This window comes from Myotis brandtii, unplaced genomic scaffold, assembly GCF_000412655.1.
Source record: "Myotis brandtii unplaced genomic scaffold, ASM41265v1 scaffold192, whole genome shotgun sequence".
NCBI classification, from domain to species: Eukaryota; Metazoa; Chordata; class Mammalia; order Chiroptera; family Vespertilionidae; genus Myotis; species Myotis brandtii.
The window spans coordinates 671,660-692,425 of NW_005357159.1; the positions used below are offsets into that span (position 1 = coordinate 671,660).

The 20,766-nt window shown below is 36.6% G+C and overlaps 1 protein-coding gene across 2 annotated transcripts in view; it reads left to right on the top strand.

Moving 5' to 3' along the window:
- The window catches only part of SLC10A7 (solute carrier family 10, member 7), a 195,732-nt gene that overhangs the window by 57,385 nt on the left and 117,581 nt on the right, over positions 1-20,766 (top strand). Inside the window, exon 5 of one of the 2 annotated variants that reach the window (XM_005864859.2) lies at positions 13,426-13,464. The exons of the other annotated variant lie outside the window; for it this stretch is intronic. Coding sequence (XP_005864921.1) covers positions 13,426-13,464 — 39 coding nt within the window. The remainder of the gene's footprint in view (positions 1-13,425; positions 13,465-20,766) is intronic. 2 annotated transcript variants of the gene reach the window in all.

Genomic DNA, 20,766 nt, shown 5'->3' on the forward strand with positions numbered 1-20,766 from the left:
ATAACTGTAATTTTGCTACTGTAAACAATATGTAATTATATATGTATTTTCCGATGGTCTTAGGCGACCCCTGTGAAAGGGTTGTTTGACCCCCAAAGGGGTCGCGACCGACAGGTTGAGAACCGCTGTGCTAGAGGGTGGTAGTGGCCGGGGAGAGGTCAATGGGGGAAAAAGGAGACGCATGTAATACTTTAAACAATAAAGAATTAAAAAAAAACATACACATACACACACACACATATTCAGATTAATTTCCTTTCAAGCACTTATACTGTCAGTTATTTTTTTCTTACTTGTCATTGTCTTTGTTCTGATTTCATTGACTCAATGAAATCCTGCATCTTCTGTAGGACTTACGTTATATTTAGCAACTTACTTGCATTTTGTTTGTAATGTATTATCAGGTGCCTAACTGTACCATCTGTGAGAGTAAACCAACCAAAACTGAAGTACAGAGGTAGATATTATTGTGAAATAGTTTGGGTCTGAGTGCGGGAAGGGAAAATGCTTTCTTGGGAATCATTTTAGAAATGATCAGTTCATTAGTGAACCTTCTCCTGTGATGACATCTCTTGTTTCCATGTACAACCTAAGTTCTTCAGGGACTTGGAAGATGAATAGTTGTATAGTTGACCCTTGAACAATGTGAGTGCTAGGGGCAGTCCCCCCCCTTTCAACGCCCCCCCCCCCTAACCCCGCCCCCCCCATGCAGTAAAAAATCTACTTATATCTTTTGACTCCCCAAAAACTTAACTACTGATAGCCTATTGTTGACTGCAAGCCTTAACATAAACAGTCTATTAACACATATTTTGTATGTTATATGTATTATATACTGTATTCTTACAATAAAGCTGGAGAAAAGATGTTATTAAGAAAATCATAAGAGAAAATACATTTACAGTATTTATTGAAAAATAATCCACTATAAATTGACCCACATAGTTCAAACCCATGTTGTTCAAGGGTTGACTGTATAATGAAGGCTTGCTGGGTCTTAATATGGTACTTTATATCTTTGTAGGATACCCAGGGATTTTTATATTTTCCATCTCATTTAATCCTAAGAAAAATTTATGAAGTGGATGCAGTTATTCCCATTGAGTAAAATGAAGAAACTGAGATTTAAAGAGTTTTCACAGATGAGTATGTGACGAAGTTGTTTTGAAATCAGGTCTTTTGACTTCATCAGTGTTTTTCTAGTATTTCACGGGTGCATCTGTGAAGATTTTAAATTAAAATAGTTTATTTGACATGAAATCTTTATCATCTTTTAAAAAGTATAAAAGGTGGTTGTATTTTTTTAATGTCCCATAAGGCCATAGAGTCTTAAGTATCCACAATATGTAACTAAGACATTTTTACAAATTATAAACAGAGCTCTGAATCTTAAGCTTTCATAGGTAGTAATTAGTAATAGTCACTATAGTTATTCTTTGTTTTTATTAAATAAAGACATTAATATTTACTTATTGACATTTCTGTGTAAACATCAAAACCAAGTAAATATGAAAAAAGCTAAATCATAATGTCACATTTTTCTACTATTTGTTTACTTTTACAATTTTATGATTTTAAAAAGTCAGGTTTATGGATGTATTATTTGCAGAAAGTAAAATTCACCCTTTAAAAGTAGTTTGATTAGTTTTGGAAAATATATAGAGTATTAACACCGCCACAATAAAAATATAGAACAGCCTCGGCCAGTGTGGCTTTGTTGGGTGGGCACCGTCCCGTTTACCGAAAGGTTGCCAGTTAAATTCCCAGTCAGGGTACCTGCCCGGGTGGAAGGCTCAATCCCCGGTCGGGGACGTGCAGGAGGCAGCCGATCCATATTTCACTCATATCAATGATCTCAATGAAAAGTTAATTCAGAAAAGGAAAGGACTTGCTAGTGAAAATGTGATTTAAAATATAAACTTTAAATCTGGAATTCTAAGAGAGATTGTGTAGTTAGTTCCTGGTCCTGAAATCATGAAGAATAGGATAGGTTGGTTCTATTTGTTCGTGATTTCAATGTAGCCCTGTTATAGGAAAAGTGCCTGGGTTAGACGATGTGCGGAAGTCCACTGCAGTTCTGTGGTAAGATTCTGCAGGATCTGTGCTAAGTTATTTCCCAGAAGATGGTGGGAAAGCTATTTTATTGCTAATGAAAAGCGGATGAAAGAGTTATTGCTGAGGGATTGATCCATTGCCCTCTTAAGAAGCTCTGAGATTCCCAGTCCTAATGGATGGAAAAGAGCAGAAATAACAGAGTTAGGTAGCTGGGGTCTAAAATTTGCAAGAAACATTACATGGTTTGACATAGGTTGTCACTTAGGTTTTGTGGATGCGCTTCTAAACAAAGTGTTAGGGGAATTCTTGGGCAATTTCTCGGTTGGTGTGCTGAGAGCTTAGTTCATGTGTTGGCATTAAATAGAGCGTCCATTAATTGATCAGAGAAGTGCTCCTTGTATATCTCTAGGAGGTATTGAAAAAGGCCATTTTAAGGGAAATTTTAGTAGTTGATTTCTGTGCAGTCATAACACTTTGATCCTATTGATCTTGTATTATAGCCATTATGATGCCTGTCTCCTAGCTCTACACTGTGAGCAGTAGTCTATGGGCATTTATTTTTGTATTCTTAGTGCTTAGCCTTATAAATTGTTTAATAAATCTCTGTTGAATTAATTAATAATTAAAGGAATATTTATTTTATTCCTTTTTGACAGGAAATTGGAAACCCAAAAGATTGAAAACAATGAAACTTCAGGAATAATTGAAAAATTGGCATTTCAAGATTTCAAGTAGTATATAATATTTTAAGTAGGTTTCATTCAGCTACATCATAGATATTTAAGTGTTTAATATGCTATAAATAAATAATATGTATTTTTAATTTAATAATTGTTATTCTGAGTTACATCTACACCCACAGTTTGTTCCTCTGAGTATTCAGCGTTAATATAACAAGTAAGACTATTTAGGTGGATTCTTTTTGGCATTATCCTCAAATTCACTCAATTTTTAGTCAGACATGGATTGAGCACCTAATATTTGCACAGCATTGTTCAAGGTTTCCCTAAAGATTAAAGAGAGAACCTTTAAAATGTTAGGAGTACTTAACATAAAACATTTATTGTATGCTTTTTTACTAATAAACACATAATTGGTACAAAACCTTGAAAATAAGGAAAAAGCACACAGGAAAAAATATCCATAATCTCATTACCCCAACATAATCACAGTTAGTGTTTTGGTATATGACATTTTTGTATCATATATATATACAAATATCTGTTAAAAATAAGATGTAAAATAGGCAATGTGGGTATAATAGAGAGGGTATAGGGAATGTCTGGAGATGAGTTCTTCTTGCTTTACCACTAGCCAATATGACCTTGGGAAAAATCCTTTATCTCCCTAGAGTTCTGTTTCTTCATGTATAACGGGCTTGTCATAGTATCTAAGGGCCCTTCCCGCTTGAAAATTCTGATTTCATTGAAATTGAATACCTTTGAAGACTGAGATTTCACAGGAATGAAATTGAAAGTGTGTAGGTCTGTATTCATCTCAATTATGAGGGAGATTTAAAAATACTACTATAAGTATTTTCTGCTAATAGGTTTTCTTATTATGAACCAGTTATATTTAACATAACAGATTTCTCCTGGAGCAAGAGCCTCAATCTGAATTGATGAAGTTATTTGAGTTGATAAATACGTTTTTTAGGAAAGTGTGAAAATAATTCTGGTAAGCCTTTAAGTATGCTACCAGAATAAGAAATACAGGGATCACCGCTATTTTAAGTACATGGGGTTTTATAAAAAAAAGCAGAAAAAAAAAAGCACACCATGGAGAAAATCAAAGCTGCTGTGTTACTTGATTCTTTTTGCACCTCAAGAAAATTGATTTTGGCTTCCCTCCCCTGCTCCATGCATATTGTGAGCAGTAGATTGGTATGCAAGAAGCATTGTGCATTATGCACCAAAGCTTTAAAAAGTGTTAAAAGATATCTGGTTTGTCTTAGAAGGGTCAGTTTCCACATTAAACAATCTTTGTTGAACAGTTAAGATGTCCTATTACTTTTACTGTTTCATAGTAGGATTTTTTTGTATGCATTTTAACAGTTATTTAAGAGTCCCCATGTGCTTAGAAAGGAATCTGAATATATGTGCCTTTTTAAAAAAAGCCTCAGCACAATATAGGTTATTCCATCAATACCATCAAATGACTGGGAGCTGTAGTTGGAACAATATGTAAAAATACAGCTTGTGAAAGATTTCCTTTATTAACTGTCATCATCCGCAGAATATATGTTCAAATAAACGTTGTGTAATAACTAAATTTGAGATTAATAGGCCCCTTAAGAAACAGCGAAGTCATTCAGAATAGTCAGTGAAAAATAGGCTGTAAGACTGTTACATGCACATATTGTCCTGCTTACATGCTCTCTCTGGTGTCATTCCCATTTATCACTGTCGGCAGGCTCTGTTCTCATTAAAACACTCTTGCACAAAAGCAACTTAATTTTCTTAAGAGGAGAAGACACCTGATTCAATTTAGTGCCCAGAAACAGTAACTTGAATATATTTTTTCCTTGCCTGAATTTAGATGAATAGTTATAAACAAGAATAGCCACCCCCAGTTCACTTCAAGATTAAGGATATTAAATAATTTTTTCCATTGGTATCAAGAAATGGACCTTTAGAAAGAGGGAAGAAATGTAGCTTACTCTCAGAAAAGCAGCTGGATGTCATTTACTCTTAACTTGCATATGTATGAACAAGGAGTTGAAGTGGTCATTAAAATGGTGACTTTTAATGGTACATGTTCTAAAAATAATCTTTCTTTAAGTATTATAGTCCTCATTTAGATTTATTTGTTGAGAAGAAATATTCAACACTCATTTCAGAACAATATTCTACTTTGTAGTCATTGCTGCTTTAAAAACTCGGTAACAAAATAATAGAATCAAATGAAGAGTGCCCCTTTAATGTTGAGCATGGTATATAAACTTGCATTTTAATTGGTGTTCTATATATTTACTTCTGTATTACGGTTCAATGGTACTTAAGTGTAATAGAGAAATGTATAACTCAAATTTTACTTGTTATGAGATTTATACAGTGAAAATAGTGGTAATTAAATAGTGAATATTAAAATGTCCTAGCAATGAAGATGCTTATCAGAAATCCATTATAATTGCCTTTTAAAGCAAACAGAATAAACTTTTTCCTAATTCTTTACAAATATTTTGCTTTTCTATGACACTTTGCAAAATGTCTGACAAGTAAAAAGACAATATTATGTTTCCATATTTAATGGAAACCCAAGGATTAGAATTTAATCTTTGATGTCTTTATAGTCTTTTCTTTTTGGAACTGAACCTATGCTTAGAAAGGAAATAAATATTAGGTCAGTTCTTGTGAATCAGAGGCTGAAGTGATAGAAATTCACATATTGAGGAACTTTTCTGGGGTAAGACAATGCAGCTTTGATCTCCAATAGTCAGTTTTCTTTTCCATATCTTTCGTGTTATGCCATCGGCAATGGGAACAAGAGATAGGGCCTGATTAGTCCTTTATTATTTTCTCCCTTGTTTAGGAACAAGATTGTATCAGTTAGGCTTCAAAGAATAGAAAATGAGATTGAACGTAGCTTCCACAGGCAGGGACTTGTCTCCTTTACCAAGATGGCTGTGGGTAGGGGCACTGGCATTTGTTCTGAGGCTCCATGATGTTAGAGAGGCTGTCTCTGCATTTCTCTTGGTCTTTCTCTTCTGGTGCAAGATAGCTTTCAGGGCTCTAGGGAGGAAGAAGGGAAGAAAGGCAGGGCCAGAACCCAACCTCCCTACCTACCCCACCCCAGCCTCATGCCCAGCAAGCCTATATCAATTTATATATATATCTCATTGGCGAGAACTTTGTTGCATGGCAATCCTAGCTTTTCCTTTCTCATGTGAATTTTTTGTGTCTTACTTTTAAAAAATTGTTTCCTTTTCCAAAGGCATAAAGATCATTTCTCATAATTTCTTCTTCAAGTTTTACCTTTCAAATCTAGGTCTTTAGTTTATCTAGTATTTTCTTCTTTAGTATATTGTGGACACTCAGTTTCTCCTCCTTTCCTAACTGCGTTAGAGTGCTGCTGTTGTCCTCGACAGCTTTCTAACATTGTGTGTGATGTTTGATTGTAAACTCCTGCGGTGGGGCTATTTTATCTGGGAACCCACTTTGGTCTGGATCATGGAAGTGACCTCAGAGACGGTTCGCGTTTGCTTCTTTTCTGGCCTCAGGAGTTCCACTGGTCTTCCCTGTACTTTGAATTAATCACGCGTTTGGGGTTCTTGAATCACTTGGGTAGTGTAACTTAAGCCCGTGCTCACCCTTGATGCAGCCTGTGTTCCTTTCTTGACTTTGTAAGTAGAGTCCCTAGTTGCTTTTCCTGAGTGGAATGCCCTTTCTGTTCTGCTCCGCCTGCTGCAGGTCTCATTTCTGGGTCTCACCCTTTGCAGGATGAACCTGTGCTTATTGCTCCGTGGGCTGATCAGCATTCCCTGGAGAATGCAGCAGCCACTCACCTGCTTTCCCTCTCTGGTTTTGACTAACTTCTCTATGTCTGGTACCTTCCTCTGGTTCACTTACACATCCTTCTTCCCCAACACCCCCAGTCCTAGGGAATACAGCACCACGATGCTCCCAGCACTCTCAGGGGGCGCTCTCCTCCCGTGGCAGCCTAGCCAGTACTTTTTTCCTTCAGTAAACACCCAGCATGGGACAGCAATGCCATTCTTGCTTTCCGGCAATGTCTCCTGTCCCCACTGTTGGCTCTTTTGAATATACTTTCCCCATCCTCAGCTTGGGAGGTGTGGTGGCAGGTTGGCTTTCTCCCCTAGAGGAGGAAGAAAAAGTCAAAAGACCCTCTAGTCCTGGAAATATCCTTTTATTACTCTTCCTCTACAATTTCTAGGTTGTTACCATATAGCCTGCATGCGAAATGGTCCCTGGCCTAGTTTTCATGTCTTTTTATAAGTACTACATGGATATATATCTTACTTTAGAATAGATACTTACCACACATTCTCAGCTTGGAGCAAGCATTATTAGAAATTCTGAAAGAACCATAAATGTCCCCTTTTAACATTTTGGTGAACATTATACACTGACTGGGGAAGCAGAGTATGCAAGAGTGAACACTGGAAGTTTCATACATTAACTTGCAGTAGGTTATTTACGTGTAGTATAAACAATGGATTTCATGTTTGTTTGGTTTTTATTTAGTGCACTGACGAGAGAAGGATAAAGAGGGGTGTTGGACCAGCATTCTGAGTTTTAGATACAGTGTTAGAAGACTGAGAAGATGTGGGTAGGACCTAGCGATGTTCATATATTTGAAGTGCGGTTATGCGGGGAGGTGGTGTGGGGTGCAGGAGGTCAATGGGGGAAAAGGGGGGGCATCTGTAATACTCTTAACAATAAAGATAAATTTAAAACATAAAAAATGAAAAGGGGATTAGATATTTACGGAACTGCAGAGCATGGTGCATGGTCAGTGCGTGGCAGTAAGGAAGGGGAAGGTTGGGGCTTACTGTAAGGTAGAACTTCACAACATTTAAAAGCAGCCAGCAATGGGAAAGCTTGCTTTTATGAGCCAGAAGACTCTCTGTCGCCATAGTTTTCAGGTTTCTTTTTTAAGTTTACCTTTTTATTTTAAATAATTCCAAGTAGGGTATGAAAAAATGAATTCATTATTCAGCTTGCTCAATTTTCCAAAATAATTTAATAAAGACAAGCTGTACAATATATAATGAAACATTAGTAAAATACCATATATTGGGTAAAATTGGGCTGATACTAAAAGCAGTATGTTATCTAAACATGTGTAATATGAAGGAAGCCAATCTACACAGTATTTTAAAACCACCTCAATATGAACTTTTTTTCCCAGTTAGCATTGATCTAATTACCCATCAGATGTGATTACACCAAGGAATACACTTTGCAGGTAGGTTTCATGAGTTCAGTAATGAAAACATTATTGTGCAGGGCATTCAGTTAGCACAAGAAGTATTCATTCATACACTCACCCAATCATTTATTCAGTAATGTGTATTAAGGGTTTTCTATGAGCCAGCTACTCTTCTAGGCACCGAGGATACAATCTTGTACAAATTAGACAAAATTCTTGCTGTATTGGAACATTCTTGTAGAATGGAGTATTCTACTTGGGGAATGGGTAATTAAATTGTTTTTAGCGAAAGAGATCAATGAAATGCTACATTGAAAAATCAGTGAACTGTCTCAGGTGTGGCTTTTAGTAGGCAGAGGAGAGGAAACTCATATCCTAAGAGAGTCTGCTCATATAACCTGAAGAGTTCTACCTTCAGATAGAATTGTCTTTGGTGGCTCATGTTCCATCTCAGTTCATAGGTTTGTATTATAACAGCCATGTTTGTTATAATACAGAAATAATAGTGGGTTTTTGGTTTATTTTCAAAACCAAATATTCACGCACTAGAGACACTCCTGGAAGCAGCCCTCGGCTCCTCCTGTGGCCTCTCATCCCCAGGGCAGCGAGGTGCAGGGGCTGGGCAACCCCAGCTTGTCAGGCAGCCAGCAGGAGATACCTCTAATGTACAGAGTAGGGATTGCAATCTTAATTTCATTTTAAAATGAAATATTTATTACATTTTAACACAAAGAAATTCAAAATGCAAACAATAAATGGCTGAACATCTCCCTGGCCAGATAACCCTTGTGACATATAGAAAAATAACATGTTAGAAACAAAAGCCCAACAGGACAGAAAACAAAATGAAAAATAAAAAGGACCTTTGCTCAATCCCATTCAAGAAATGTAACCATAGTTAGGAGGGTTTTTAAAAATATATATATTTTATTGATATTTTGCAGAGAGGAAGGGAGAGGGATAGAGAGTTAGAAACATCGATGAGAGAGAAACATCGATCAGCTGCCTCCTGCACACCCCCTACTAGGGACGTGCCCGCAACCAAGGTACATCCCCACTGGAATCGAACCTGCTACCCTTCAGTCTGCAGGCTGATGCTCTATCCACTGAGCCAAACCGGTTAGGGCTTGGAGGTTTTTTTTTTATCCCTTTTAGAAAAATGATGTTTTCTTACACACACCTGTGTATATGTATGTGTGTGGAAATGTTTACACAATAGGAATATAATGTCGTGATTTGTAATCAAAAATACATATTTGGTCTTCATCCCAGTTCCTGGCACAGAGCTCCTAAAACCCTTGGAATTTCCGAAGGGAAGACAGCAGGCAATGGTGTTTATTGTTGTAAATTGGGTGATTTTGGGGAAGCCCCTAGCTCACCTAAGGATAGGACTGTTTGCAAGGGGAACTAACCTGTGATTAGAGGTTTGGAACTTTTCCTTTGACTCCCAGAACTCTGGGGAGTAGAAAAGGGCTAGAGATTGGGTTCAGTTACCAATGGCCAATGACTTCATCAGCCAGGTCTATGTAATGAAACCCCAGAGGGAAGGGTTCCAAGAGCTTCCAGGTTGGTGAACACTTGCAGGTGCTGAGTGTGGTGCACTCAGAGAGGGCATGAGTGCTCTGTGCCCTTCCCCATGCCTTGCCCTGTGCCTCTCTCCCATCTGGCTTCTCGTGCGTTACATAAAGCAGTAATCTAGTGAGGAAGCTGGTTTCCTGAGTTCTGTGAGCTGCTCTGGCAAATTAATCAAACTCAAGGAGGGGTTGTGGGAACCTTTGATTTATAGCCAGTTGGCCAGAAGCACAGGTGACAACTTAGACTTGTGATTGACATCCGAAATGGGGGCACTCTTATGCGACTGAGCCCTTAACCTGTGGGAGCTGACACTAGTTTCAGGTAGATAGTAGCACATTGCGTTGACTTGTAGCACACCTAGCTGATGTCTGAGAATTGCTTTATGGTGTGGACAAAACCATATTGAAGAAATTACACACACTGTTTTGAAACTTATTTTTCCACTTTAAATATCACTGTGCTTTCATATCAGTATAGGCCAGTGATGGCAAACCTTTTGAGCTCGGCGTGTCAGCATTTTGAAAAACCCTAACTTAACTCTGGTGCCATGTCACATATAGAAATTTTTTGATATTTGCAACCATAGTAAAACAAAGACTTATATTTTTGATATTTATTTTATATATTTAAATGCCATTTAACAAAGAAAAATCAACCAAAAAAATGAGTTCGAGTGTCACCTCTGACACGCGTGTCATAGGCTCGCCATCACTGGTCTAAACTATATGACATTAAACTGATGGAAGCTGTTAGCAGAGCCCAGCAAGGACCCACGATTCAGAGTCAGAATGATGGACTTGACAATAAGCTAAGTGAGTGGGAGACACTGCCATTCACAGGATGTTCAGTGGTGAAAGGAACAAGAAATCAAGCCCACAGCATCTACTAAATGCAAATATTTAAATGCCATTTAACAAAAAAAAAAATCAACCGAAAAAATGAGTTCACATGTCACCTCTGACATGCGTGTCATAGGTTCGCCATCACTGGTATAGGCAAATCATCCTCTTAGCTGCAGAATATTCCCTGGTAATGTAGATTTTTTAACTAACTCTATTGTTTTATAGCAGTGGTAGATTTTAAAACATTATTTATGTTAGGCATATTTATGTAACTCTATCATAATAGGAAGGTAACAGGAAGCAAAATAGGATGTCAAAGAGATGCTTATGTTGGGTGGGAGACTGAAGTCTTCATTGCTGTTGCTTGGTTGTAGCCTGGTCAGATTCAGTCTTGTGTCTTCCAGTCCTTGGATTCTGCCAGACACATGGAGTAACTTGGTACAAGAGGTAGACTTGGAATGTTTCTGGGAATTCTACTTATTTCAGCAATCCATAACAAACATGTAGGAGCTTAGGATGAGCTTCAGCAGATTTCTTCCTTAGAAGACTTCAGTCTGTAGTGGGGCAGGAAGGCAGGGAGGTAGGTCATTTCATTGTGTGGCAGGTGCCATGGCAGAGCTATGCTCAGGATGTTGTGGCAGCAGGCATGGGACATGTGTGTGCTGGAGGAGATGATTGCAATCTTCTTGGAAGGACAATGGCCAAGCTGAGTTGCTAAGATCAGTAGTAGAGAAAGGAGAAAGACACTTCAGGCCAGGGAAGAAAGAGGTAAGAAGACACATGATGAGTTCGGGGAATCACAAGTAGTTTAGTGTTGTAAAATTTGAGGCAGGAAATGAGATCTCTCTCTAGATGGAAACCTGTTTATGGAGAGCCTTGTATATGATACTAAACAGCTGGGTATTCCTCACTAAGTCAAAAGATACACATGTCCCTTATACATCAATTAAATACTCCGAATATTTATCACTCTTCAGAACCCTGGAAAACGTAACTCCTTTATATGCTACAAATGCAGGATTGAGCCAACTATTAGCTTAATTATTTATTAATATTGAGCCCTACATTCTTGGGTTAGTGTTTGATTTTACATGATTCTTCAGAGTACCCAAAGCTTTTCACCAGTGACTGCTTGAGCTCACTTCCTGGGAGGACCGAGTGGTAGTGTAGGTGAGTGAGTTCAAATCCATTACTTCTGTCAGAAAAGCAACTAGGAATAAGTGAGCCTGCAGCATCTTTGAGTATCTAAGATATCTCGTCACTGTCATCACCGTCATTTTATAAAATGCAGGGAGACAGCCAATCATATGAAATACATTTCTTGTGTTTGGGTTTAAAAAGAGAACTGGATGGAGTGTGAGTATGGCGATTTGAATAGTAATTGACATTTATTTTACTTGACTTCCGAGCCTTGGTACTTCTAACCATCCATGTTTTGTTTTGTTTGTTCGTTTTTAATGCTAGACAGAACCATCAGTTAGCTAGTTTAAGGTTGGGGAAAAGCACTGGAAAGGAGCAAGTTTGGAAGAGAGGAGCTCAAAGGGGAAGGCCTCATTCTTTATTAAAAATAGAGATCAATCCATTTTAAGCCCAACGTAGTACCTGGAAATAAACATTGTTTGTGGGGGAGGTGCATTTTTGTAGAAAGGAAGGTAGAGTTCTTTGTTGATCTCACCACAGCTCATTTCTTTCTACCGTTTTACTTCTTTTCCTCCCCCCACATCCAACGTTTTTCCTGAATCACCCATAACGGAACTCCAGGAAGATACATGTGTGTTGCTCTAGTTTACCGTTGCCCCCTGCACTGTTTTATTTAGCCGAATCTTTGTTTCTTCCACTGCTCCCTGCACAACATGGAACACCATATGCCGTTGTCCCTGTCATGAAGCAGAGGGTTCCCTGGTCTGTGCCTATGCCTATGTTTATGCCACAGAGGAGGTGTGGTTCAGTGCCATCTTTTATTGATGGGGCCAGCAAAGGAGAAATCTAATGAAATTATCAAAGCTTTGAATTAATTATGAACTTGAACAGGAGCGCTAAGCTCTGTGGAGCCAAGGATCTCATTACCCATGCACTCTCATCGCCTCCTCCTCTGGAGCAGAAGGCATGTCGGCTGCAGCTCCTAGCTCCTGGCTCTGGACTTTGTTCAAACTTGCTAAACTGGCATCGTCTTCTTACTACGAAGTGGCTGCAAATGTCCATGATGATTAATATAATTCTGCTCTGGATCTTCAGGAAATGTCAATAGGTTTCTCTACCCCTCCTTTTTCCTTTTATTTTCTTTCTTTCTCCTTTCTTTCATCAAATTGGATGTTATACAAGTTCCTATCCTTTTTGAATAATAGGAGAAGCTTCTAGGATTCAGGTGTAGCTTCAAGGAATACAGTGGTTGATTTAAAGTTAAGAGCTGTGTTACATCTACTGTGTATTCCCTGGATAATTAGGTAAGCAAAGTAAAATATTTCTTCTTTAAATTTTGAACACCCAATAGAAGTTTTTCTTGCTTATTTCTACCTTAGAATTAATGGAACCGCAATAACTTCCCTGGTCTTAAGACACTGTTCATAATTTTAATGTGTGTTGTATGGAGGCCACAGATCTCACTCTGCTGGGTGTATCTCCGACGACTTAGGCTCCCTGATAGAGAGTAGTTAATGTTTTCTTAATATAATTCTGGTTTTTCACTTCCCAGTAATATGAAATTTTTTATGAATAAATCACCCTCTGATTGTTTTAACTTTAGTAGTAAAATCAATAACAACAAGGTTTCAATTTACTACTGGTGACAATTCTTTGGTACTGTCATATAGGTTCAGAGCATCTCATGCACGCCTTTTCTGCTTGCTTTTGGGACCCATTATTTATGAATTCCTAACTTGCAGCTCATCTATCCTAGTAAACTATAGGCCACTGTCAATTTTTGTAAGCAGTGACTAACTTTGCTTTATAGGGTCAATGTTTTAAGATTTTGAATGGTGGGGGATGGGACAATGATAACCTTTGCTTTTGCTTTTCCTATTCACCTTCAGCGAGTTTTTCCCCCCATTTATTTTCTCTATAGGCAGCAGCAATATTTAATTCAGCCTTTGGAAGTTTTCTGGTAAGTAAACATGGTTTAACTTGTCTATTATAACTTTTGTTGTGATATTATTTGTATGAAAGATTTAGTGAAATTTGGCTTCTTTTACTGTTTAGTTATATATAAAAGTGTTAATTTTTTATGCTCCATTATTCGTAACCGGGAGAAAATTAGTTAATAAAGAAAAATTTATCTTACAATATAATTTGGGACTTGGGTTTAATATTCCATTTAATGGATTCATGGAATCAATTAAAACACTATGTGTCTCCTTATAGAGGTTATGTCAATATATTGATCATTTAATGAGGTCTTTTAGATTATTATTATTTTGTATCATGGGACTGAGAATTTTGAAAAGGAAACATGACCCAGCTGGTCAGAAAGGGAATGCTAATTTACTTGTTGACATGTCATTTATTTTGTACATTTCATTGTCAAAGAAGCTACTATCTTGGTTTCTTCTGAGAAATCTATGTGAAAAAGTTGAAATGGGGAAATTAATGAGTAATTTGCAAGAAAATGCAATATTTTTTGACAGGCAGACTATAAATTCTATGTAAAAATAGTTCAGATTTCATAAGTAGAACCAATATAATGATAAGGACAATACTATTTTATCATTTTTAATCATTTTTAAATAGATGATGTAATAAAGACTTGTTATGAAAGAATGAGAAAGAAGCTAAATTTTCTGTTAATTGAATATTTTTACTTATACCTTCCCTAAAACTATGCTGAATTCATGGAAATAAATTAGAAACTTTCTTTTTAGGTACATAACTTATTAGCAGATATGTAGTACAAATAATTGAGACTAGAATCAGTGGGGTGTAAACTGGTTCATGAGTCTAGGCAAAATATCAATTGCTTCTGTATAAAATGTTCTTGACTTATTGTATGTATTTAAATGGAGAGAAAGCTTTTAAACATGTGATATGTTTAAATGTGTTAATTCTATATACTTCTATACAGATTTTAATGTTTCAGTGTTACCGAGCTTTTACTTATGTAGCTTCTGCAAAATAAGTTTAAAATATATCTTATTTTTAAAGGAGTAGTAATGTTTTTCCCAAAGCTGTATTATTATTGGGGTTTAGAAGAGAGATAATAGTGTCTATTTAATGAAAACGATCTCGCGAACTACTTATTTTAGACGCAATAATATTTTAAGTCATTATTGCATGTGTGCAAGTTTTACTTTCTATATGTTTTCACATTGACAGAATAATATGTTAAAGATGATCTTGCTAGAGCCAATTTTCATTATATGGGTTGGAATCATATACATTCACTATGGAAACATGGTTTCCTAAGCTGGATCTCTTACTCTGTCAGATGTCTAAGGTAATTAAGAAAGTGAGGTTAAGGCAATTGTCTGAGTAACTGAAGCAAAGTACGCTGTCCCTTATTTGGAAAACAAGCTCAGTTAGGTATATAGGTTAAGCTTTGCACTGGCCGTGTGCGCAGCAAACAGTTCACGGTGTTTGTTCTACAGGCCCAATTCTTTGGTAAGGTCCAGTGAAGGCAAACTTGCCCTGGGGAATCTTCAGCGTTTTTGTTATGCTTTCTTACTTCTAAGAGTTTGTACACTCTCACTCCTTAGTCTTGTGCTCTTTTTTCTCTCGTCGTCTTCCATCTCACCTTAACATGACTAAACAATCAAAAGTACTTCTTGAGGTGCTGCCACACAGGTAGCTTTCTGGTAGCTGTAAGGGTGCAAAGAAATATGATCCAGGTCGTTGTGAAGATGACACATAGACAAAGAAATACAGTGTAAAAGTTAAGAAGTCAAACAAAAGATGTTGCTGTATGTTATATAGCTGTCAGATGGCATAGGGAGTATGCACTCTGAATTCAAAGGTCCGATGGAAACAGTTTCGCTGAGCTGGGCCTCGAAGAATGGTAGGACCTAGCTCTGGAGAGGAGAGGAGAGGACGCACAGAGCAGTGGCAGAAGCAGAGTGTGTTTTTTTCCATTTTTCTTCCCGCTTCATTTCCCTCCTTTTCCTTTCCCAAAGTTGAAAGGTACCAGAAAGGGGTTGAGAATGAAAATTATGGTTTGGAGATGTGTTTGCTCAAATATTATAAAAGAAATAATTTATTTTTTCACCTTTTCCATCATAGTTACAATAAACCTTGGAATATAAAATATGTATGAGTCTGAACTAAATCAATTCGAATTGGGTTCAGCTTATTTAACAAAAAAATAACAGCAGCTTGTACAAGATAAAGGCTTATTTCTCTATTAGGTAACATCTGGAGGGAGGCTGTCCACGTATGACAAACAGGCTTCATGGTCTCCTTGTGGACCCAGACGCCTATTTTCCTCCTCCACCCTCCACAGCATGCAGCTTCCTACCCCAGGGCTGCCTCAGGATCCAAGAGAGCTGCTGAAGCTCCAGCCAAAACGATACCTGGGGAGCCAGGCAAAGACCTAAAAGCTACGACTGCTTTTTAAAAACAGCATTCCTAGAATTTCAGCACCATTCTTGCAGTAATAGTTTATTGCAGAACTTAGTCATATGATTCTACCTAGCCACTGGAGGGGTTGGGATATGTGGCAATTTGCTGAGAGTTAACATTTGGATTTCTGTTCCTAAGGCAGCCAGCACTTTGAACACTATACAGCAGTTGTCAGGAGAGAAGTTGATGCTTGACTTGGGCTTGGAAAAGGACTTATTTGAACTCCAAATTATAACCTTCATGTTTTGTTATAATTTTATTATTCTTAAAAGGGTGGTGGTACATGTTAGAATTTGGAGTTTTCTTTATAAATAGAACATATCTACCTATTCTTAAAATTTAGTATTATGGGTGGTAGTATGGTTTCTGGAGTCAGACTTGTCTGAGTTTTAATCCTTACTTGACTGAATACCAGCCTAACCATATAACCTTCCCTCTCTGTAAAATGGGATAATGATAGAACCTAAACTGTGCAGTTGTGGTGAGGATTAAATGGGGCAAGATGCTTGTGTGATGTGGTAGAAATAACTAACCTAGGTTTTATTCAAACTCTGCCATGATTTTGTGTGTGTATGGCCATGGACATTCATATAATGAAGAAATTGGTTATCTCTGACTTCACTCCTATGAGTGCTAAAATACGCTGATCCAATTATTACTGTCTGGTTATGAGTGACCATTTCTTTTGTATTTACATAATGGAATCTGAAAAGAGTACTTACTTCAGATTACATTAAAACTTTGAATGAAAGGCTTTTATTAGAAGAATTTTTGAAGAAAAAACTCCGAGGGCATTCTTGTTGATTTTCAGACATCTGGGTATACCAAATAAAATATTGTACATATTTATAGCTAGTTTAATAATGTCCCAGGTCTAATTAAAACACAGTGTTTTAAAGAACTAATTGTTACAGAAAACTGTTTTTTTTTTTAATGTAGCTAGGCTGGTAATAACCAATGATAGATGAATTTAATTTACATAAATTTCAGACCAAGAGAATATTTTAAAATCATGCCACAGAGGATTGCTTTAAGTTAAAAAGTTAATGTCATTATCTCCTCTTATTTAAATTGTTTGGTTTACAATAATTGTGGAGCATAATAAGTGTTTTGAGATTTCCCTTCATGGGATTTTAATAGAATTTGATAGTCAGCCACCCTGAATAACTATAGTGTTATCAAAATTATATACATATTTTCTATGTAAAACCATCTACTTCAAGTTCAAACACCTGTGTTCCTTCCTCATCAAAAGGAAGATTTAAAAAAATAGGTATTAGCCACTTTTTGAAAAATTCCAGCTAAAAAATTCTTTCTTTAATTTAAAAAGATTCAACTATGTTGAAAAAAACTTTCGTCACATGATTTGTTAGACTTTTAGCATTTTGTCTGGAGGCTGAATTTGGTGTTTCCGTGTCTTCAAGAATTACACCTTAAAATTTAAAAGGAAAGGCAGAACTACTTCTTTTTAGACTCCCCAGCCTAGTTTATTGTTTTTGGTAACTCCTGACCTTAGAGGAAAACCCTAGCAATTCATGGCAACAGAAATGTAAGGATTTTGGAAACAGCTGCAGTTATAAACAAAGTCATCTTAATGAATACAATAACACTTAGCCTAAAAGATCTTTGAGTCACTGTTTGCTTTCTAAATCTCTTCATTTAAAGTATTATGAAATGGTTTTCTTATTTTTCTTTTTTTTACATAAATCTTCTCGAAATAGGCATTGCTGCTATTCTAAGATGACTAATTTTGTTTCTTTTCATGTGAGACCAAGTGTGAAAGGGACTCCTTGTGTTGAGTTGAAGAACTAGCCAGCACATATTTTCATTCCCTTACCTAGTTGTTCTGTCTTTCCTCTTTGCTGTGGCTGGGCCGCCATTATCACCCAGCTTTGTAGAAAGATTTGAATAGTTAACTTAGGCTATTATAGTTGCCGAAAGAAAGAAATCTCAAACACAAATGGCATGTTTTAAGAACTTGGGATGTATGTTTAGTAACTTCTTTTATTCTTCCTTTCTTGTACAAAAATATACTCAGCCACATGTAGCACGGTCAGAGAAGAAGCACATCAGCTTTGTTACTCATTGATGGCTGGGCAGCACTGCTTTTAAAATATCAGAACAAGATCTCAATTATTAACATAGAAGGTTAAGGATGCTACCAGGTATGACTCGATGGTTAATTTGATTTTCCTGTAACCTAAATCTAGGATATCCATTTTTAATTTATGTTTATAGAATACCCATTTTGTGCAATACTGAAAACTATGCTGATATTTTCCCTTAATTTGCTCAAAATCTTAACCAACCCAAGTTATTCAGTTGAAAGATCTTGGTCTTCCCCCAAAAGTTCATGACCTGTTTATAAAACAGCCTTTTATTTTCATTGCCAGAACAAACAACTGAATTATTCAGCAGTGTTCAGTACCACCTTATAGGATGTTATCTTAAGTTCATCCTTTTTACTGTTAAGGACTTGATAAAACCAGGATTTAAAATAACCATATCTTACCCTAAGTTCAAACGATGGGGAGCTGGTTTCCATCTTATGAAATGGAACCCCTCGTCAGGCCATGCACTTCATTTCCTCGAGTAAGTTTAATCACTTATTCTTTGTCTATGGGTCCTTTAAGTCATCTTGCTCTAACTCCCTCTTGGGACAGCACTGTTCTTAGACTTTGGGAAGCCCTGGTGGTTTTTTTTTTTTTTTTTTTTTTTAACATTCTCAATCACTTCATCCAGAGGGAGAATTAACACCATTTGGGGAGGTCAAATGAGGAAACCCTTTGAATCAGAGACTCTGTTTCTTCCCTTAGAGTGTTTTCTATATAACACTTGTCTAGAAAAGCAGTATGCATGTGTGCCCAACATGTTTGTAGAGTTAAAAATATGCTGCTATAATGCTTGTGTAAGAAAAACCCTATGATAGCTACATTTGGATTTGTTTCTAAAGCAAACTCTTATGCAAAGTACAGACATTGTAAATAAAAAATGGTATTTGTTACTTAATAAAAATGTATAGAATCCTTACCTACTCCATTTTAGCAGCATAATGCTCTATGTTGTCTGACAGGGCTTGTGTAGCAAGTAAATGCATTAGTCACAGTGACCATTTTTCTTGCAAATTTGTGACATAGATTTAATTATAGGAATGACCAGCAACTTACAAATCTAATTTTGGTGGAGGCTGAGGCAACTTTTTTTTTTTTTTTCTAATAATGATGGATTTTTTTTAAAGCAATGATTTCATTACTATTTAAAGAAATCTACTGGTTTAGAACTAGCCAATTGACTGAAGTTATTTTATTACCCATTAACAAATGCCATGTGCTTTTATTTTAATTTTTATCAATTTTTAAAATGTCAGCATTCCCAAACTGGAAAAGTACTCGCTTCTGTACCCATTTAGGTAAAAATAAATAAATATACATGTGGGGAGAGGGGCAGGATATTTGTAAAGGGCCTCCTAAGAAATATGATACTAATATTTGATTAAAACCAAGACTACATTTCCTTAATTTGAATCTAGTGCACTACAGAACTGTTCTTAGACTTTGGGAAGCCCTGTTTGTTTGTTTTTAACATTCTCAATTACTTCACCCAAAGGGAGAATTAACACCATTTGGGGAGGTCAAATGAGGAAACCCCTAGAATCAGAGACTCTGTTTCTTTCCTTAGAGTGTTTTCTATATAACACTTCTCTAGAAAAGCAGTATGTGGCCTTTAGTAGGAGATTCCCAATAGCTAGCTACAAGCTGATGATAATGTGGTAGATAGTTCTCATTTCTCTGCTTCTGTTTCTTCAAAACAAAAATTTGCCATCATTCTTTTGTTTATTAAGCTAATATTTGGGGGGCCTGGGGATAATAGTGTGGTGAGCCAAACAATTAATTTTCCTGTCTTTATCTGCATTACAGATTCTTAAGATGAGCCTATAAGGGCATATGGCAAGGGGTGCAGTGGGGGAGGAGGGAATTACTTCCCTCTTATTAATATATTCACTTCATTGAGTCAGACCCCACTGCCATTCCAAAATAAATCTGTACACGTGGGAAGAAGCGGGAAGGCATCTGAGGATGCATAAACTGTATAAACTTGTGGTTTCTACTAGTACCAACCGTAAAGAACCTTCCTTCTAATTACTGGTCTTTATGATGAAAGCAATGTTAGACATCCAGACTCCAGCATGGATGCAGCTTTTCAAGGAAACATTTAGCAGTTTTAAAAATCAGTGGTATGTGCTGTTGGTAATGGCACGTTATAGTTGGCTGAAATTAAAAAATCAAACATCAAAATATTTCTTAGCTCTGATTCACTGCATATTGCCGTTTGACTTTGTATCAAATTTATTGAAACATTTGTGGACTTCTGCTAGGTTCTAGAACTAAAACAAAACAACAAAAAGAATAATGTATGATTCTTGGCATCCTGGATTTAAATGTCGCTTTTCACAGTGTGATCCCAGACCAACTGATTCTTAATTTCTCTCTGGTGATGGGTGTTTGGGCCCCACAAAGTTTGAAGACTCCTTATTTTAACTATTAAATTTCAAGTAAAATATAGTAGATTATCATCTCCAAATTATTTTTAAACACTCTCCCATTTTTATTGCACCTCCAAAGAAAACTGGATTTTATTTAAGTTTTTAAAAACTAGATGTTTTTAAAAAGCAGAAACCACTGAGTATTTTTTTTTCTGCCCTTATACTTTTGCCTTTTCCAGAAGGTCATATGAATAGAATCCCATTGTATGTAGCCTTTTGAATCTGGGTTATTTTACATTGCATAAGTTTTTATGATTCATCTGTGTTGTTGTATGTATCTATCAGTAGCTCATTTCTTTCTACAGCTAAATAATA